General features: G+C 35.1%; 2 protein-coding genes and 1 pseudogene across 2 annotated transcripts in view; 1 reads left to right on the forward strand and 2 right to left on the reverse strand.

The window, feature by feature from the left end:
* Positions 1 to 2,116: 2,116 nt before the first annotated feature.
* Positions 2,117 to 15,811, forward strand: LOC144427270 (adhesion G protein-coupled receptor B1-like). The gene is made up of 14 exons (XM_078116165.1): positions 2,117 to 2,569; positions 2,971 to 3,111; positions 8,755 to 8,980; positions 9,404 to 9,587; positions 10,992 to 11,193; positions 11,367 to 11,508; positions 11,615 to 11,787; positions 12,262 to 12,440; positions 12,601 to 12,870; positions 13,573 to 13,776; positions 13,973 to 14,263; positions 14,678 to 14,923; positions 15,262 to 15,373; positions 15,648 to 15,811. The coding sequence occupies exons 1-14, from the start codon at positions 2,480 to 2,482 to the stop codon at positions 15,801 to 15,803; spliced, it is 2,616 nt and encodes an 871-aa protein (XP_077972291.1). The 5' UTR covers positions 2,117 to 2,479; the 3' UTR covers positions 15,804 to 15,811.
* Positions 5,417 to 7,744, reverse strand: LOC120338821 (deoxynucleoside triphosphate triphosphohydrolase SAMHD1 pseudogene; annotated as a pseudogene).
* A 307-nt stretch (positions 15,812 to 16,118) lies between the features above and the next one.
* Positions 16,119 to 19,053, reverse strand: part of LOC120339712 (mannan endo-1,4-beta-mannosidase-like) — a 35,647-nt gene continuing 32,712 nt past the window's right edge. Inside the window, exon 8 of the mRNA XM_078116328.1 lies at positions 16,119 to 16,284. Within this exon, the coding sequence (XP_077972454.1) occupies positions 16,165 to 16,284 (120 nt within the window). The 3' untranslated portion in view covers positions 16,119 to 16,164. The remainder of the gene's footprint in view (positions 16,285 to 19,053) is intronic.

Raw genomic sequence — 19,053 nt, forward strand, 5'->3', positions numbered from 1 at the left:
GGTGGCCAACCTTTCACATACCATGCGCCACGTTTTAAACATAATGTTTCAGATGCGCCGTAAATCTCTTGTATTCCCACGCCTAATGTCCGCTTCTTGTTGAAATTATATAAATCTATGATACACACACATATATACACACGTATATGTAGTTTTTACAATTTACAACTTCACATGAATAGAAATTAAGCAAGGAAGTATAATGAATAAAACTGATCAATTTCAAGTACCGCCTTTATGAGACTTTTGCTGCTGTTTTACTTTCGCCAGTTTTTTTATTCTTGGAGTTAAGTTTGTTACTGAGAGGAGCAGTGCATTCTTCAAATTTAAATCTGTAAGTCTTGACCTCGCTTTGCTTTTAATTAGTTTCATGGCAGAAAATGTTTGTTCACATCTACAGTACAGTATATGTCGTTCCGAAACGACATATAAAACCCTGGACAAATTTTCTCAGTTCTGGAAAATTTTCACGGGGTAACGATTGCCAGAACTTGATCATGTCAGATGCACTTGGGACTGAAGAAAGCTCATCAAATTGAATTTTCAATAATGGATGAGTTTTCAAGTCAATTAGTTCCAATTGTATATTGCTTGGCAACTTCATTATGGTTAGTTCACTAAGTGAAAATGGGTTTATAAAAGCAAGTATAGAGTCTTCTTCTTTTGAAATATCATGAAAACGACTTTCAAATAACTCTTGCAATAACTTGATTTTTTCTTTGTATATTGCCAAATTGCCATTACCAGCAGCACATTCACGGTGTTCTTTTATGTGAGGTACGATTAAGAAGTAAAGTTAGGCGTAATATTGTGACAACAGGCCCTTAGTATCAATCTCTACTCCACTCTACCCTCGATTCTAATTGGCCCTTGCTAATCAGCTGTTTGGCCTAGCGTAGCGTGATTTTACTCCAGGGGCTTCTTCGAGATTAGTACTTGCGTCACAGCAAGCGATTTTACGCTTCGCTTTTGTTGACAACGGTCATTTGAAATTTGGATGGAAAAGGTGGTATTTAGGGGTCATTTTCAGCATGTTGTGGGTTGATTTATAAGAAATTTGTTGGTTGGTTGAAAAAAGGTTGTTCAATGGTTACTGGGAGATATTTGGGAAGTCTGGGCAATGGAAAATCCATGTTTCAAGCTGATAAATGACGATTTTCTATTTTTCCAGAAGTTCTGAACTTTTTACTTCAGTAGGGAAAAAATAGTAAATTTTACTAATTTTTGCTAAAAGTCTAGAATGAATGTCATAAAGTCCATCCAAAAGCTAACGTCGATAATCGCCTGTTGTTTCTAATTCCAACAAGCCGTAAGTGGGCGAAGTGGAGTAAGAAGAATAGGTTTTAGGTACAATCAAAAGTCACCATGTAAATCGCAAAAAAAAACGGCTTGGCGTGGAGAAGCCAAGTGCAATTAACAATTTTGGCATGAAAAGGGTTAAAGATGCAATGCGCCACCTCTAATCATGCAATGCGCCACGTTTGGCGCATGCGCCATAGGTTGGCCACCCCTGCTTTAGGTCTTAATGACTTTCATTACTGTATGATATAAACGTTAGTAGTGATGTACACTTTTACAACAGTGTGATAAATCTTGTGGTGGGGGCGGATTTTAGAGTCGTAACAGAACATGCAGCAATCCTGCGCCAGCTCGTGAAGGAAAATATTGTAATTGCGGAAGTTTATGGAAGGTACAAGGCACATTATAAAATTTTGCATTTACTCTTGTGTACTTTAGGTCTAACGCTGCAATTATGTTCTAACGTAGGAATTTCATATTTATGGTCAAGTCAAGTAACATTAGTTGGTAAAAATAAATGTTCACGAAAACAATTCCTATCGTCCGCATGTTTTATTTTTTGCAATATTTATCTTACTTATAGGAAGAGTTCTAATCTAACCCTTTCTTAAGTCAATATGTAACACTCAATATCGTGTTGCCAATTTCCGCATATTTTAAGTATGCACAATAGATTGAATTTGATCTTGTACCAGCTAAATGGGGATGCAATTCATAATGAATAACTCAATTGCAAAATGAATTTTATTTTTGAGTACATTAGCCAGAGTCGCAAGCCAGGAAATCATCTTGTCAATTTTGTATGTGGTCAAACCCGCTCGCAAGCGCGGGGTTCATAAAACGAAATCGCCTGTTATTTGACCTTGTTCTATAAGCAGTTTAATTAAGGAACACGGGAAGTCGGGAAAATACTGTAGTTCACAGAAACCGTCCTTCCTCATTTCATGCTACTCTGCAAAGTCACTGCTATATGGATCTTTAAGCCAAACCTTGATCAAAATGAATATTTCAAAAAAACAAAGGCGCTACAAACATTGTGTGCGATATTTTCACATTCCGTCTATTGCAGACCGAGATTAGACAATGCGGACACCAACCATGCCCTATCAACGGTAATTGGACGGCCTGGGTGAAAATATTTTCTTGTGATGTGACCTGTGGAACCGGTAAACAGAAGAGAATGAGGTTATGTAGAAATCCTGTCCCACAATATGGCGGAATGGATTGTGTTGGTGATGAGAGTGATACAATACCCTGTAACACGGATCCAGTGAGTTTCGCCTGTTATTAATTCTTTGTCATCAAAATTCGTTGGCGTGACCTCCTAGTAGTTAAAACGTTGAGGGTAACTGTGGTGGCATCGCAGGTTAAAAGTTAGGGTTCAAGCTAAAGGCCTTTCAGGATGTAATAAACTGTGTCAAACTGGGAAGATTCCGTTCATGAAAAACAATATTCCCAGCAGTGGCTGCTTGTGCAGCACATTGTTTGTAGCGGGAGACTTATTAATACGTCATATAAAAATCATAACATTCGCTGTAATATAATCTTCCAATTTAATTTAAACAGTTGAAAAATATATATTTTTAAATGTTTGTGGGCTTTCCAGGAATCAATTTAATCAAATGCCGTTATAAAGCATGATATGATACTTGTTATTTTACCTATTTACAGTGTCCAGTACCGGGCGAATGGCAGTCATGGAGTAGCTGGAGTATTTGTTTAAACTTTTGTGGATTGTCAAACTCAAGCAGAACAAGGGAATGCAAAATTTCATCTACAGGGCATAATTGCGCAGGATCTGAAGACATGGAAGTAATGCTTTTTTATGCAAATTAAAAAAAAATATATGTACTATATATTTATACTCCAAACGGTACAATGGTTTTGTCATGTAGGAATAACTTTTTTCGATATTCTCATAATAGAAAAACAAAAACTATCTAGCTATCCCTACAAATCAAATTTGATCAAAATTATATCGTGCAGTACACAAATCTGATAACCATAACTCACGAAACGAGTCAAACATCCATTATTAAAAATGCCATTTGATTTTAGTGGAATATATAAAATATCACTCATTGCAGTTCTTTTCAATGAAAGCGTAATTCTGCTTTACAAAATATACCAGTCCACTATGATAAATAAGTATACATTGTATGAAACTAATTAAACGGTTTCCATCGTTAATAATTTGAATACCTGTCATTGTTGAAAGCCATCGCTCGGAATACGCGACAAATATTTCGTTCAAGAATCTTTAAAAAGGCTCTTTTATCGCATTGCCTACTCAGAAAACACATTTATTTTCAAGCATAAAAATAATAAATTAACAGATCGTGCCAAGTTAGACCAACGAACGCTTAGAAAAATTTATTGACCAGCGTTCACATAACATCCTTGCGTTTCGTAATAAGCACAGTCTTTGCAAAGACTTATACCAGATTCAACAACTTCCGCAAAAAGCATATAGGCCTGTGAATCGGAGCATATTTGATACTGTTTTGTTAATTGCTACACACATAATAATGAATACGCTAGCTTTCCGGAGTTACCTGCAACTTGTACAGGCTGATCAGACCAAATGCATACAAATGTTTATTAAAATGTCTACAATATATATGAAAAAAATTATTATGCAGAAATAAAATGCATAATAGCATTCATATTTTTTTTCTCGATCTATCCTCCCTTTGCCTTCACAACACGATAGGGTTAGTTCGGATACCTATAATATTCACTATCCGGATAACGGATATATCCGGGTATTCCGTATTTTAACAGTCCGGTTGACCGGATAGTTACTGCTGACTTTAGAAAACCGATTTCACAAGATTTTTGCGGTGAATTGACCAAAAACCACCGCACAGTTCTATTATGAATAGCTCAAATTTGCAAGATTTCAAAAATACGAATTAAAACTGGATTTATTCGTGCAGCTTACCACGTATTTTCATATCTGCAAAATGCGCATTTTAAAGTAGAAGTACTTTCATTTTAACGTAAGTCGACACAATCGCGAGATACGTTGAACACGGTTATTATGGAAAGAAATTTTAAAATGCTCTAATCGGCCACAAATTGAATATTTTGCGCAATAGAAAAATTTGAAAACATGTATGTTACATGCGTTCGAGTACCAAAAATTTTGTAATGCTACACAGATTACATGGAATCCGAAGAATTGTGAAATAAGTCCTCGAAATTCAAACTGGCTTATTCCAACACAAAATGCCTTCAATACACGCAACAACTAAAAGCCACACCCGACCAAAAAGCAACAAACTCACAACGACGCATTCAGTGCTTTTCAACTGAATTTGTTTAAGTTAGCCTTGCTTATACTGAACCCCCAGTTTTCAATCTAACTTATAAAGTGAATGAGCTCTTCTTTAACCCAAACACAATAATCACATTTGTTCTGCGTGTTTTGTGATGTAATAGTGAAGGTAACTCCAGCATTCCGCAGATGGTTTAAACTTTAAATATAGGCAGAGTAGTGTGAATAAAAGTTACTATTGTATGCTCTGGAAGATGTCAGTCACCACTTAACAAAAAATATAAAAATCACTAATGCGCATATGCAATATTAATACTGCTCTATTATCCGGTTAACCGTCACAATAATGTCCGGATATCAGATAGTAAAATAACTCCCCGTTAACCGGATAACCGTTATCGGGATAATCCAACCATACTACACGACTCAATCTGTTTGGAACTTGACTGCACGAGGCACGTATGATTTCTTCTGGAATTTTGTACAAACAAGTCATCAATCTATGCTTTTAAAGCAGTTGGTCTCAACCTGAGGTACGCGTACTACTAGTGGTACGCAAGCAGCTTTGAATTATTGCGAAATTATCTTTTATATTCGCTGAACAGCGTTTATAGCGCTACCAATCCTTTTTTTTAAAGATCGCTCTCGCCCCTCCAAAATCGGAACCGTCATGTTCTCGCCGTTTTGCGTGTTACGTCACAATGTGTCTGCGTTAATAAATCGGGAAATAAGTGAGCGTTCGTGATAGCGACTAGAACTTATCAAAGTTTATTCGTCCGAGGTTTCGGATAAATTAGTGGTTATGATAAGATGTATTGCGAAGTAACGCGCAAAATGGCAAAAACATGCCCATCTCGTTTTAGGTGGACAGTAACGGGCAAGAGCGACCACTAAAAGACAAGAACTGGTAGCGCCATAAACACCGTTTAGCGGGTTTAGGTCTTATTTTCAGACCAGGTCTTATTTTCGAGGAAACACGGTAGTTTTACGATGATTAGCCATTGCTGTGTTCAGTGTTATGTCATAAAGGTTAAATGGGTCGCCATAAGCTGTGGTAATAAATAGTGGGTCCCAACTCTAAAAAGTTTGGGAACCACTGCTCTAAGGCATAAATTAATGATTTGTTGGGACAAAATTTCAGAAGAAACCCTACGTACTTCATACAGTCAAGTTCCAATCAGATCGAGGCATGTGGTGGAGGCAAAGGGGGGATATATCGAAAAATAACAATGAATTCTGTTATTTATCTTTATACTGCTATATTCTGCAAGACAAGTTATTTATTTACATTTATATTTTAAAAATTTTAATAAACATTCGTCTACAACTGGTTTGATCATCCTGTACAAATTGGCCCAGTGTAACATCATCTCAAAAATGAACGATTAACCCAAATTTGCTATGATATATATTTATTTAATGTAATATATGTTATAATAATACAATATATTCAATTAATTTAGCATGTAATACAACATTTGAAATTGTTAATAGTTAATACTGTAGAACAGGAAATTAAGTCGATGTCAATTTTGCATATAAATAATCTTCAAATTTGTTGCAGATGATAGTAAAGAAATATAACTATATTTCATTCTAAAACTCTAATGTAAATCCAATTTACAAGTGAAATCTTTATATTTTATTACATTCATTGTTCCATGCCTCAAAGCATTTTTTGGCTTCGTCTACTTTGTTTGGATCCTTGCAGAAAACCTGAATTCTTTTTTCCTCAAATTTCGCCGGCAACATGTTAGAAAACTCGTCGCGCTTAATTTTCTTCGCCTTCGACGGTTCTGTTTTTGAATAAAACCGATACTTCTCTACTGGATTATTTTTACCATCGCCATAGTTAAGTTTAACCAAACTAACTTCTAAATCATTTATCTCTATGTCCTTGCTGTAACCGACTATTTTTTTCCTGATTTCATCAGTGTCAATTTGCCCTTCTTTTAGTTGTTCGTCTCCAATACATCTATATAGATCTCTCCTGAATATTCTTTCGAGAATTTCACGAGCTTTTTTCAGATTTTCACAATCTGAATGTAGAATTTGCTGAAAAGTCCCATCATCTAGCTTTGTATATGCTACCGGATCAATAACACATTGAGATATACTGCAAAGATAAAATCCTTCTTCATCGACCTTCAGAAATGTGGCATTTGGTTTCGATAACTCCGAGTCTTTCACTTTGCTGCCACGAATCAAGATTTGTCTGTCGGCTTCTACCAGGGCATCACTGATCATATGGTCAATTGCATTCCCGGCTTTGTGCTGATATGCTCTTCGGTGTAGAGAACATCGTGTGTGGAACATTTCATACAAATTGAAACATTCCTTTTCATGTACACAAATATGCTTTTCTTCATCTTGACCAACTGGTAACACTCGCATAAACTGTAAAAAACGCTTGTGGTCGAATCCATTCGGAATACCCAAGTGATAACAATCTCTGGCAAAATAATCCCACTTATCAACATCGACACCGTTGCTTTTATTTGATATAATTTCGTAGAGGAACCAACGATCGGAAGTACACCCTTTGCCACTCCCCGCAATCATTTCTTTGATAAATTGGCGCTCTTCCTCTGACACAATTTTCTCTTCTATTCCATCGAGCAAAAGATCCAACATTTTGCAAGAAATATCTTCGTGGGGAAGATATTTCTCATTCTCTACCCTTTCCTCTTCTGATTCTCTTTTTTTCAACTTTTTCATGAACATTCCATCGAACAAGTGTGAAAAAGGACCGTGACCAAGATCATGGCAGAGTCCAGCTATTTCAACACACAGAACATCTCTGTCGTCAATTCCAAGATCTTGATTCTCCTTGAGATGACGGACCAATTTTCCCGCTAAATATGCGGTACCAATGCTGTGCTCAAAACGATTGTGTGATGCACCGGGATAAACGAAGTATTTTCCACTCAACTGTTTGATATTTCGCAGTCTTTGGAACTGCGGAGTGTTGATGATTTTCACCAATTCAGGACGAAGTGATATTGTACCATGTACTGGGTCGTTAAATACTGTCACATTCATTCTAAGTTACGTCTATTTCGTCACAAAGTAATTTGAACAATTAACAAGAGCCTTTGTATTAATAATCTAGAAATAATATTTTTGTTTATTCTGATAATCTTGTTAACTTGCTTCACAAATATTTCAAAGTGTGGCAGTTTAATTAGGTAATTTAAATGTATTATTTAATTGATAAATGATATACACGAAAAATATTTCTGCTCGAGCGCTACTAAAGCAGTGTAAGATTTGATCATTGTGGACTGAAACCAGGTATCGGATGACAGCTCCCAGTTCCCATACTTTTCAATACAGCAGTCTATGCTCTTGCATTCTGTCAACTTCAATAAGCGGACACAGTTGTTACCTGTTGCTCAATCCAAATGGTTCTGACATGTCTAAACAAAGAATGTCAACTTTTATTATATCTGTTTAAAGTGACAACGCTGATCGCGATCCCAAAGAACAGAGAAATTTTACGAGAAAAGTAAATATGTGCGCATATATGATTACATAGGCATAATGCCTACGTGTCATTCCTAAATGTAAATGTTTGGATTACACACCGCTAATTTCTCGGCGTGGGTTTCAGGTTACGCAATGGGCAAGGTATACTAAAGCCTATAATTCATTTTGAAATATTCCTGATTTTTTTTTATTGTAAAGCATTGTTTCAGAATGTCGTTTAAAGGTTTTATAAAACTGATGTTTGGTAATTTTTGTAATCAGGAAATAATACTTAACCCAAATGTTCACCTTTGGTAGCATGGCGTTTCCCATCACGGCCTTGAGTTTTTTGAAGTGTATTCAAATTCAAGTCATTATTCAATGTACTTAGGTGAGGTCACAATTGGGATAGCCTAGGGCCCTTTATTGTCGGATCTGGCCGTCCGTTTCGGTTTTCTTCCCCATCCAAGTGCAGTATTGACTAACTGATAAATTAATTTTACTACTCGGCGTGGTAAACTATACCTCTCTATAATATGTCCTTGTTATAGCCGTTACCTTCCCAGGGACAAAACGTGTACTTGACGACTGACGTAAATTACCAAAAAGTCCATTCGTATAATTAATTGGCCGCGCGCAAATCGGAAAATCTATGTAAACCCTAATGCATGTGCAATATTCAATCTAACATAATACATTTATCACAGGAGACAGAGAATAAGCTATGTATAGCGTCAGATCCATGCGAGGACGACTTTCATTGGGGACCTTGGGGTCACTTCACTGCCTGTAGCAAGACTTGTGGAACTACAACAATGCGGGAAAGAGTTAGAACATGTGTCTGGAACGACGACGTTTACCAAAAAGCAAGACCGTGTAATGATCAGAAGATTCAAAAATTAATGTGTGGGGCAAGAGAATGCCCCATAGATGGTATATATATTGATAATATAAATTTAAAAGTTATTTTGAACACAGAATATAAAAACTCAACAATTGTTACTTGAAACCTGAAGTAGGTCAAGGAGGCGATGGTTCACGCAAGACAAATTAAATATGTAGAATTATGCTGTTTGTTTTTAAATCGTACTTTTTCTAAGGTCTTTTTATTTTTTTGGTAAAATCAGATTTAATAAAAAGAACTTTAAAAAGAACTATCTCAATCTAACGAGAATAAAATTACTTTACCAGTTCATCTATTTTGTGGGATTCATTGATAAAATCATTTGAACTTATATTGTTAGAATTGTGCCTATATACAGCCTTCATCCAGTAGTTCATAATATAAGTATGCATGATTTAACCAAATCAAATGTAATATTTGTGTAGTAGTTTGCCAAATAATATGATTTTCAGGATCTTGGGGGGAATGGTCTACTTGGGGACCATGTTCTGTCAGTTGTGAAAAAGGCGTTCAACTCCGAATGCGTTTATGCAATAATCCAAAACCTGCTTTTGGTGGAAAAGATTGCGAAGGAAGCAAAACTGGATCTCAGATGGAAAAAAAAGAATGTGTGAGGCAAGGCTGTCCAAGTGGAAGGTATCTATATAACATTTAATTGTTGGGAACTCCTGAAGTATGTGAACCAAGATGCCGGACACCGGAACGTAGTATGTGTACCAGGTTAGGGTTAGGCCATAATGTCAGGTACAAATATTACGGAGTTCACTAGCACCCGAACTCGTAATAGAACTGAAAAAAGGGAAAGTGGAATAAAATTATGGCCTAATCCTAACCTTGTACACATACTACGTTCCGGTGTCCGCCATCTTGGTTCACATACTTCGGGCGTACCTTTATTTGGATATGAGGCCAGACCAGTAGGCTTCACCATACAACCCGGAAATAACGCGAAGGCTACAGTGCTGTGTCGTATAATTATATTTGAATAACAGCGAATAGGCAGCTATAATGCAGTTCACGTAACAGACATTAAATATATATCAAGAGACAATACAGCCGTTCTAGAGCCCATGGAAGTCACCAATAGGATTTGAAACGGAGAAGATAAATTCAACACCCTTAAAATAGAACAACTTGTCGTTTTTTTATACGGACTTTCACAAGAAAAATATCCGTCCCAACTGAGTAGAATCGACAACATCGGACGCTCAATATTCTGATAAACCAGACCAGCAGAATTCAACACCCAACCCGGAAACGCGGAAGTTACAGCGCTGTGTCATATAATTATATTTTTTAAATGACAGTGAAGGGACTGCTATAATGCGGTTCACGTAACAGGTAAATAAATATATAACAACAGACAATACCGGCCTTCCTCAAACAAAAGTTTGCATTCTATTTATCAATTCTTTATCAGTGCAAGATTCATACAGCGCCCATGGAAGTCACCCATGAGATTTGAAATATTCAGCAAATATTGGGGAAGGTTATCCCCCCCCCCTCAAATAGATCAACTTGTCGTTTCTTCCTACTAACTTTCACAAGAAAAAAATCCGACCCAACTGAGAAGAATCGATAACATCAGACGCTCAATTTTCTGATCCAAACCGAACAACCCGGAAAAATGAATGCGGAAGCTACAGTGCTGCGTCATATAATTATTATAATTCACACTGAGAGGCCATGCTTAAAAAAAAATTAACATATTTTCATATGCAATTTTGCGGCATTTGTAGTAAGACATAAATTCACAGCCTTTTCCATCACCCTTCTGCTACTTAGATTAAATAACCAAACGAGAAAATGAAAATTTGCGTTTATATGCCATGGATAACTTCGACAGCAAAGTACGTCTGTAGAGCGATTCTTTAAGATATTGATCAATGGCCATATTTATCTGGCTTTGTTCCAAGCAAAAGGCATTAGTGGAAATGCAATTTCGTCAAAAGAAAGTAATTAACCACAGGCAGTTACTGCTAAAAAATACATCTGAGTCCCTTTCGTGCAGCATTGGTCTTAGAATATTAATGTTTTCAGGTATCTGAATTCTCCAACGACCTTACGACATTGTAAACCAGAAACAGGGAAAAGTAGTGTTGTCTGGCCATGGACGTTTGCGGGAGTTACCCAGAACGCATCATGCCCTGCTGGTACAAGTGGAACTGCATTTCGTCTTTGCAGCCAGAATCAAATATGGCAAGAGGAAGACTTGACTGCATGTACAAGCGAGAAAGTTAAAGTAGAAATTGTGTTGTTAATTTTAAATTAAAGAATAAATATAACGTGACTTAAAAAATGGAAATTGAAATCAAGAAGTAAATAACGATTATTCCTAAAAAAGCGTAGAATTTTATGAAACTCATCATAAAATCATACCAAAACCACAGTAACATTATGAGCGCAATATTTTAGAAAATCGTTGATAAAATTGAGGAAGCGAACGTCGGTACAAGCACGGGCTTTTCAGCAATATCCACTGAAATTTTGCAAATATTAGAAGGGGATACTAAAGGAAAGCATTTGTCTGTTGCTGGTGATATATTGCAGCTACATGGTGAATTTTTTTTTTTGAAATTACTTCTATTTGATGTGTTATATTTGTAATTGGAGTAATTTGTAATTTATTGTATCCTCATAACCCTATAATCACATATTATTAGGTATGCTTAACAAACTGTTAGATTGGAAACCTTCAACATTCTCCGACTTATCGAGAGCTGCAAAATTAGAATATGTTGACACAATAACAACATCGGTGGAAAAGATAACAAATCTAAAATATCAGAATATCTGGATGAGCTTGAATGGATCAACGGCATTAGATTTATTAAATGTTTGTAAAGGATTGCAATTACAAAAATGTTTTTTAAAAAGTGTTCAGTTAGTATGTCGATGAATGATTACATTGGGTTTATAATTTTGATAAATATTTCACTTTCAAACTGCTAAATGCATACTTGATTGCAATTAATGCAATGATGGTATTTTTATTTACACTTTCCTCAATGTATGCATTGTTGACTACATTTGATGACTTGTTTTCGTCAATGATCCTATGTGATTCAATGTGTGTATTATATATATGGCGTTCACTCGTTGAATGATTCCCCTAGTCCCGACTAATATTGTAAATAATATTTTACCTAAAGCTTGTACAAAATAAAATCTCATGAGCCACTTATTTAACATTCTACTGTGATTGCACATAGATTTTTCATTTCACACAAGATAAACCAGAACAGAAAGTAATTCTCAAATGAAGTTCGTCATATCTTAAACTCGAAACATTTTCTTCTACATGTTACAGAACTTTCTGACTTTAATCGAAAACACGAGTTTATATGGACAAGATGTTATTGAATCAGATACTTCTGTAATTTACAAAAATAATTTGAATCAGGATTTCAATCTATTCCTCAAAACCGTCCGGCCAAATAACGAAGCAAGGTTGTTTACATTTCCACTGGAAAATACACCCGAATATGAGTAAGAATAGGTTTCTACTTTTTCATCATTCAAGTATAATCAATTGAAACCCTATTTCTTGTGTCTAAAGGGTTGGTTGTTAAGGAAAGTATTAAATACAAGATGCCATTTGCGGGCATAATATTATGTTACTTACCATTGCGATTTCATCTCTTTTTAGAATGGAAAAGAGCACAATCAGTGTAGTGCTCGACTCAAGAGTTTGGCAACTCAATGGAGAATTTTCACTCGCGAAGCTAATGTTTGTTAAATACAATACAATGTCAAAGTTTATACATAATCTTAATGAAAATATCACTCAAGTAACAGGAAGGGCATTTGGCCGTAGAAATATAAATGGGCCCCTTATTGGCGCAATGGTCAGATACAAAGGAATGGAAAATATAACGGAACAAAAGATACAAGTCCGAATTGAGTTTGTGCATAACAGGTAAAAAGCATTGTAATTGTCACTGATTTCTTTTATGTTAGAGCTTGATATGGTTAGCATATTAATGCACGGCAAGAAGAAAAAACTAAATATTCAATTAATAATGATTTAAAATTTGTTCGATTGATGTCATTATTATCATATAAGCAACTATACAATGTTTTGGGACTAGATTTATTGGTTTTAGCTACCGCTATAGATCTGGATATAGGTTGCTGAAATCTATGACAAATTTGTTTATAAATAGTAAATGGAATATGTATGCTTAACATCGGTGATTTTCAACCGGTGTTTTGCGGAACACTGGTGTAATCAATTAATATGAGCTTGTATAGATCAGCACGAATCCTCTATTTTGGCTGTGAATTAGGAAAGGCAAACACGTAACCCTTCAACGGCTACGAACAGCCAGTTTTAAAAAATTATCATCGGAATTTTAACGTACTTTTGTTCTATGTAGTGAATGAATTTGACTGTATTTCGGCATTTTACAACTCGACTGATAAGCCATCGGTTCAGTTGTAAATTCATTCCTACTCTGAAATTGAACGAGAATATTTGTTATTCAAGTAGTGCTTACAATATCGGGAATTTCGTTTAGTGTTCTGCAAAAAAAAATGATATAAAAAGTATTTTCCAAATCTTACCTAAAAAGAACATTGGAATAATGAAGGCTTTACAATAATGTGTTAAATCTTCCAGGCGAGCAAAGAATCCGATCTGTGTATATCTTGACGAAAGGAAGGGAAGATGGCTGTATAATGAAGGTGGTTGCAGACTTGATGTAGTGTGGTCCACTCCTGAACTTTCAATTTGTATATGTGATCACTTAACTACGTTTGCAGTGCTAACTCATGATTTATTAGATGAAGACACACAACGAGCTATCGATCAACGTAACTTCAGGTATTGGTACCTCATCGACGTTCATTTATTCATTTTCAACAAATGATACGATAATATGATTATGCCGGATTATACAAAATACGTTAGAAATAACATCATAGTTTTCAATGATCTGTTAAGAAGAGGTTTACCAAAATGACCTCCTAAAAACCTTCTAACCTTCATCTAATAATCGTTAACCTTTCTACATTTATAGAACCTTTTACTTACATGCATCGCTTGCTGGAACGATGGGAATGGCGGCAATATTCGCTCTTATTTTGGCAGCTATCGTTTCACTGAAACTTGAATCTGGATTGCCGGTTCATACTGTTTTATCACATGGATTGAAACATGGGGCAATTCTATGTGCGGTGACTTTCAGCGATTCGAATGCTATGTGCGCTGTTACCGCATCTTTTTTTGTATATATGTGCACTGTGACAACTACTATTGCAATGATTAACTGCCTGGACGTTCTTATGGATATACGCTGTGGAAGAAAAAGGTATTAGGCTTTCAAGTTTGAATGATCACAACACAAAAACAGAGCAATGCTTGAATATATGAACACAAAGATCAAATAACTACTTATATGAGAGCCTTATTTGTAATGAAATTACCTTATTTTAAATGCCATTATCCCAGATACCTTTGTTATCAGCCAAATATTTTGTTTGATAAAACAGAAACATTTTGGGTGAAATATTGGGTTCCATTAAACCCAGAGTTGACTTTAAAATTAATAGACTTTTGATGACTTCTTCCTTTGTTAATATCCCTTACAAACAACAGCAACGATTTAGTAAAACGACTGGCAGGTACTCTTCGTTTCCAATTTTGATAAGTACTCTACATTAGATACTAGCATATTCATAAGCTTCCTGTTATGACATATCAATACTTTATATCTTTACTGCAGGTCCCAAGACAACTATTCGTTCATTGGTTGGATCTTCCCTTTATTCTTGGTTATTATGATACTTGTCACGTATGGAATATCTTCCTCACAAGATGCAACAATAACATGCAAGGAAACTTATAGTGTTGTTGTCCTTTTGCCCGCAATAACAATTGTTTCATTCACAGCCATTATGTCATTGAGTTTATTGATTTACTCAACGAGGGTGTTTTCTGCATCGATGATAAAACCATTAGAAGCAAACAGGTATTAATATTAAGATAATTTATTTTGCACCGACGGGCTGGGTAACTACGTAAATGAAATAACCGTTATATTGGTATACTTCCAATGACTAAGTTTACCCCGCCAAACTCGAGGAGACGAAAATATTCAATTTGCTAAGTTTCGATCGAGAATAATAATTCTATCCCATACTCAATCGGGTTTTATTTATTTGCTTGTTTGAAACAAATTAGCTCATATTCATGAACACAAACACACACAAAAAAAAGTTATATTAAAAAGGGAATTCAGTTGATACTGGTAAAAGTTTCGGGCGATTTTATCTTTGTCCAAATATTGAACGGACGCTCTTTTTTTAGAATTGAACGTAGACTTTGGAGTATAGTGTTTTTACTTCTCGTTACCTTTGCAAGTGTCGCATTACTGATGTGGAGTTTTGTGGATCAGGCAACTCCGCCACAGGAAATTCAGGTCGACAATTTTATGTTTAATATTTTCTGTTTAACTGCGTAATTATTAAAAAGTTTAACATTCTTGAAGTACAACCTTGCTAAATATGAATGTGTGTCTTCACTTGTATTTCACCACAATCCAACGTAGCAAGATGTAAGGTGCCACATCTGCCCAGGCTGATTTACAATCTAAATGATGTTTAATTTTGATAATGATTTAATTGATGCAAACACATCATTGAAAATGTGATTTAGAAAAGCGTTTCAACGACAAAATAATAATCAATTTTTAGATTGCATACGTATCCATACTTGGAGTGGAAATATTTTACATTGGATTTATGCATCTATGGATGGATTTGGAATTCAGGACATACTATTACAAGAAGTTTGGTGCTAAACCAGTGAAAGAAAAAGTGATGGCGCAACCTCCAAAGTATATTCCATGATGACTGACCTATTTAGATTTTGTTATATCGAAAGAATTGTTATCATGTATATAAGCAAAACTCATCACTCGTTGTAGTAGTAATATTTCATTTGAACACTCAAACATGAATATATACTTGTATATGAGTTTTATATACAATTATTTAGAGGCGTGTTTCTTTTTGATAAAATCGTTCACATACATACACATACAATTGTATACAAAACTAATAAAACAGCAACATCTTATAAAGTTTGAAGTCAATCTTACAGGATAAATGCTGCACGAATATTAATTTAATCACCAAGTAATTCTATCATTGTTTTTATTGATACAAGCATATAATTGAACTCTAGGCGATATATCACCCAATTTCGCAATTATTTTTGAAACCCAGCCCAAATTACATGTTCTTTTGCGTACTTGTTTGAGGATAAACCAGTGATTGACATCAGACCTCTCTTTTGGACAGTGAAACTGTCGCTGTGCTTCCCAGTTCCCTTTCAAATAAAACACAAGTGAATGGCTCAAATTTAGTTAGGTTGTACACACATATGAATAAAGAGTATTGTCGTCAGAAGGAAGGAAACGTGAAAGCGGATTTGGAAATATCGGATTTAAAAAATGAGTTAATATATTAGTTTTAGCAACGATACAGGCGCGCAAGTGAAGTTGAATTGATTAATTAATATTTGAATTTAGGCGAAAATAGGCATCCATTTAGACACATGTTAAAAGTACAAGTATTTTATTATAATATAAATATTCCCGTTCAGAATAAAATATTTATATATTGAATTCAAAATGGAGGTTTTGCAAATGTAAAAAGCGATCATTTACGACGATGCTTATTTGATGGATCCATTATTTGTTACATTAACATGCCAACTCCAGCAATTACATCAGATCCAGATTTACACTTTATCAAGAAGTTAAATACAACATTGTAAATTCATACTACTTTTGATTTTTAAAATGGTGAGTTTGTATCGCTCAATTCCATGGTAAATATTTTCTTACAGTGATGCAGTTGCTTTATTTATAAATATCAGTTCATCGGGGAGATGCTTAAATGAAAATTTCCAATATATCTTACCTCCATGGGCGATTTATCGTCATAAGAGCGTTTCGACGTATAAGTATTCATTTGGTAGAAATCCATTTACTACGATATTTCAACAAACCACCAGTCGCTATTTAACATTTATCTGAATAATAATTGTAGCTATCCGGTGTTGGGTTGTGTAACGTTTTCTGGCTCCAAGCACCAACTGTCACCAATGCAGTCCCATCATGCCTACATAAAATTATTCCATGAAAAGTGGATTAAAAACATTATTAACTTACGTTTCTATTGTATGAGCTTGCCAATTCAAAAATCGCAATATTTGTTGCATAGAAAACAATGGTGCACGTATTCGCGTTTTCCATCCAACCCCTGTATTTTTGAGACGTTTTGTATTAAAACACGGATTTCTATTAAATTGATTTGCCTGAATGAACGTTATATATGACATTATGAAACCTTTATATATAATGTATCGCAACTTGCCATACGAAGCTGTGTAAGAAGACGTTGTTGGATTTGGTCTAGTCAAACGTATACCTTGTATATATATATAGCGAATCCTTGAGATGTGAAATCGCAGGGTTCTCGGAATCAATCTTCCTTTTTAAACACAAATTTTGTTGTGACCTTTCAAGAAAGATTTCTTAAACCAAGTTCGTAAGATTTTTTAAATAAATAATATTGCTAATACGTAGCAGTATAAATTTACGGCTAAACTACAAAACAAAAACTATATCATTTGACATTCTCACCCTTGTGGTTCATTAGCAATATCAGATCTTCCGAGGGCTACATGTCCTTTCAATCCATTCACACTTGGAATAAAAGCTTTATCAATGTACGATCTGAGTTTCTTTTCGTCGGTCACGAGTCCGAAAATCCTTTTGGCTATAAGTATAACAGAATATATACCTATTTAATATTGTAATGCTTCGATATCAAATCCATCTCATTCTATATATAATATACATAAATTTTTACCAATATTATTTCGAATCTATATTTAAACGCCACATTTTAGCTACAGCTACTTATATTAAGATGTTTAGTAGTATATGGAGAGAAAAAGTTGATATGTGAATGGGGCGAACCACGTCCACTCGTACAGTTGCCAACCAGGTCTGGTATTGGAATAATTGAGTACTTACTTTTCCCAGATGTATCGGCGCAGATAACGTAGAAAGTCGGACAAGGCAGTGTTTAGGCAAACTACCCTTCGACAGGAATAAGATGAGCAATAATCTCGCACAAACTCACTCTTCTTGAGATTAGACCCAAGGTAATCAGCGTTATTATGGTGGGTAGGAAGCGTACGGACGGTAATTTCTCATTATAACCCCGTGAACTTAACTAAAACTGATGCAATTGAATTAACACATCAAAAATTTCACAATGAACTGAGTTAAAACAGCAAAATTCCACAAAACACATATATTTTATGCTTCATCCAAATACTCTTTCATCTCACTAACTATGTGATTGTTATTGGAATCCGCGGTAGTTACAAATCCAGTTGTTGTGAATTGAGGAGTGCTCAATGCATCCGTATGAAAAAAGATACCTAAAATAGTGGTAACACCATATGTATGCAGTAAAATAAAGAGTTTAAAAACCGACTAACGGAAATGCGGGATAGATGAAAATTGCATATGTCGAATAAACTGTCCCATATCATAATCAGGATTTATATTGCAATCCTTTGTTTGTCCTGTGAACAAAATTTAGCTTCCAGCAACAAATTAGCTAAATTCAAAAAGTGAAGTGACCATGACTAGAGAGATGTTTATTTCTACAAAACAATGGTAAAAAAAGGCAATATCACAGACTTTAGAAATACAATGTAGTGAATAATTTAAACATTCAATTGTGTTGGTCAGTATGAAAGACCTTCGAGATTCCTGACCATTTTGTTTACATTACACTGTGATCAAAGTTTCATAATGGATTTATTTGTTTGATATAATATGTCGCAGGATCCATAAATGTTGGGTAATTTTAAACAAGTAGGGATCATTCAAGTTTTCTTCAGGCCACTGCATTATTCTTTAGATATTCAAGTTATCGTAATATGTTGCCCTACTGCTTCAGCGCAACGAAGTAGCGGTCAATTTTTTGCCTAAACAAACCACGTTTTTCGAGATTTGTTACCGTCACTTTTGTCACATTTCAGTTTGCACATACCTACCTGGGGTTCACATAG

Source organism: Styela clava, chromosome 9, assembly GCF_964204865.1.
Source record: "Styela clava chromosome 9, kaStyClav1.hap1.2, whole genome shotgun sequence".
Classification (NCBI taxonomy): domain Eukaryota; kingdom Metazoa; phylum Chordata; class Ascidiacea; order Stolidobranchia; family Styelidae; genus Styela; species Styela clava.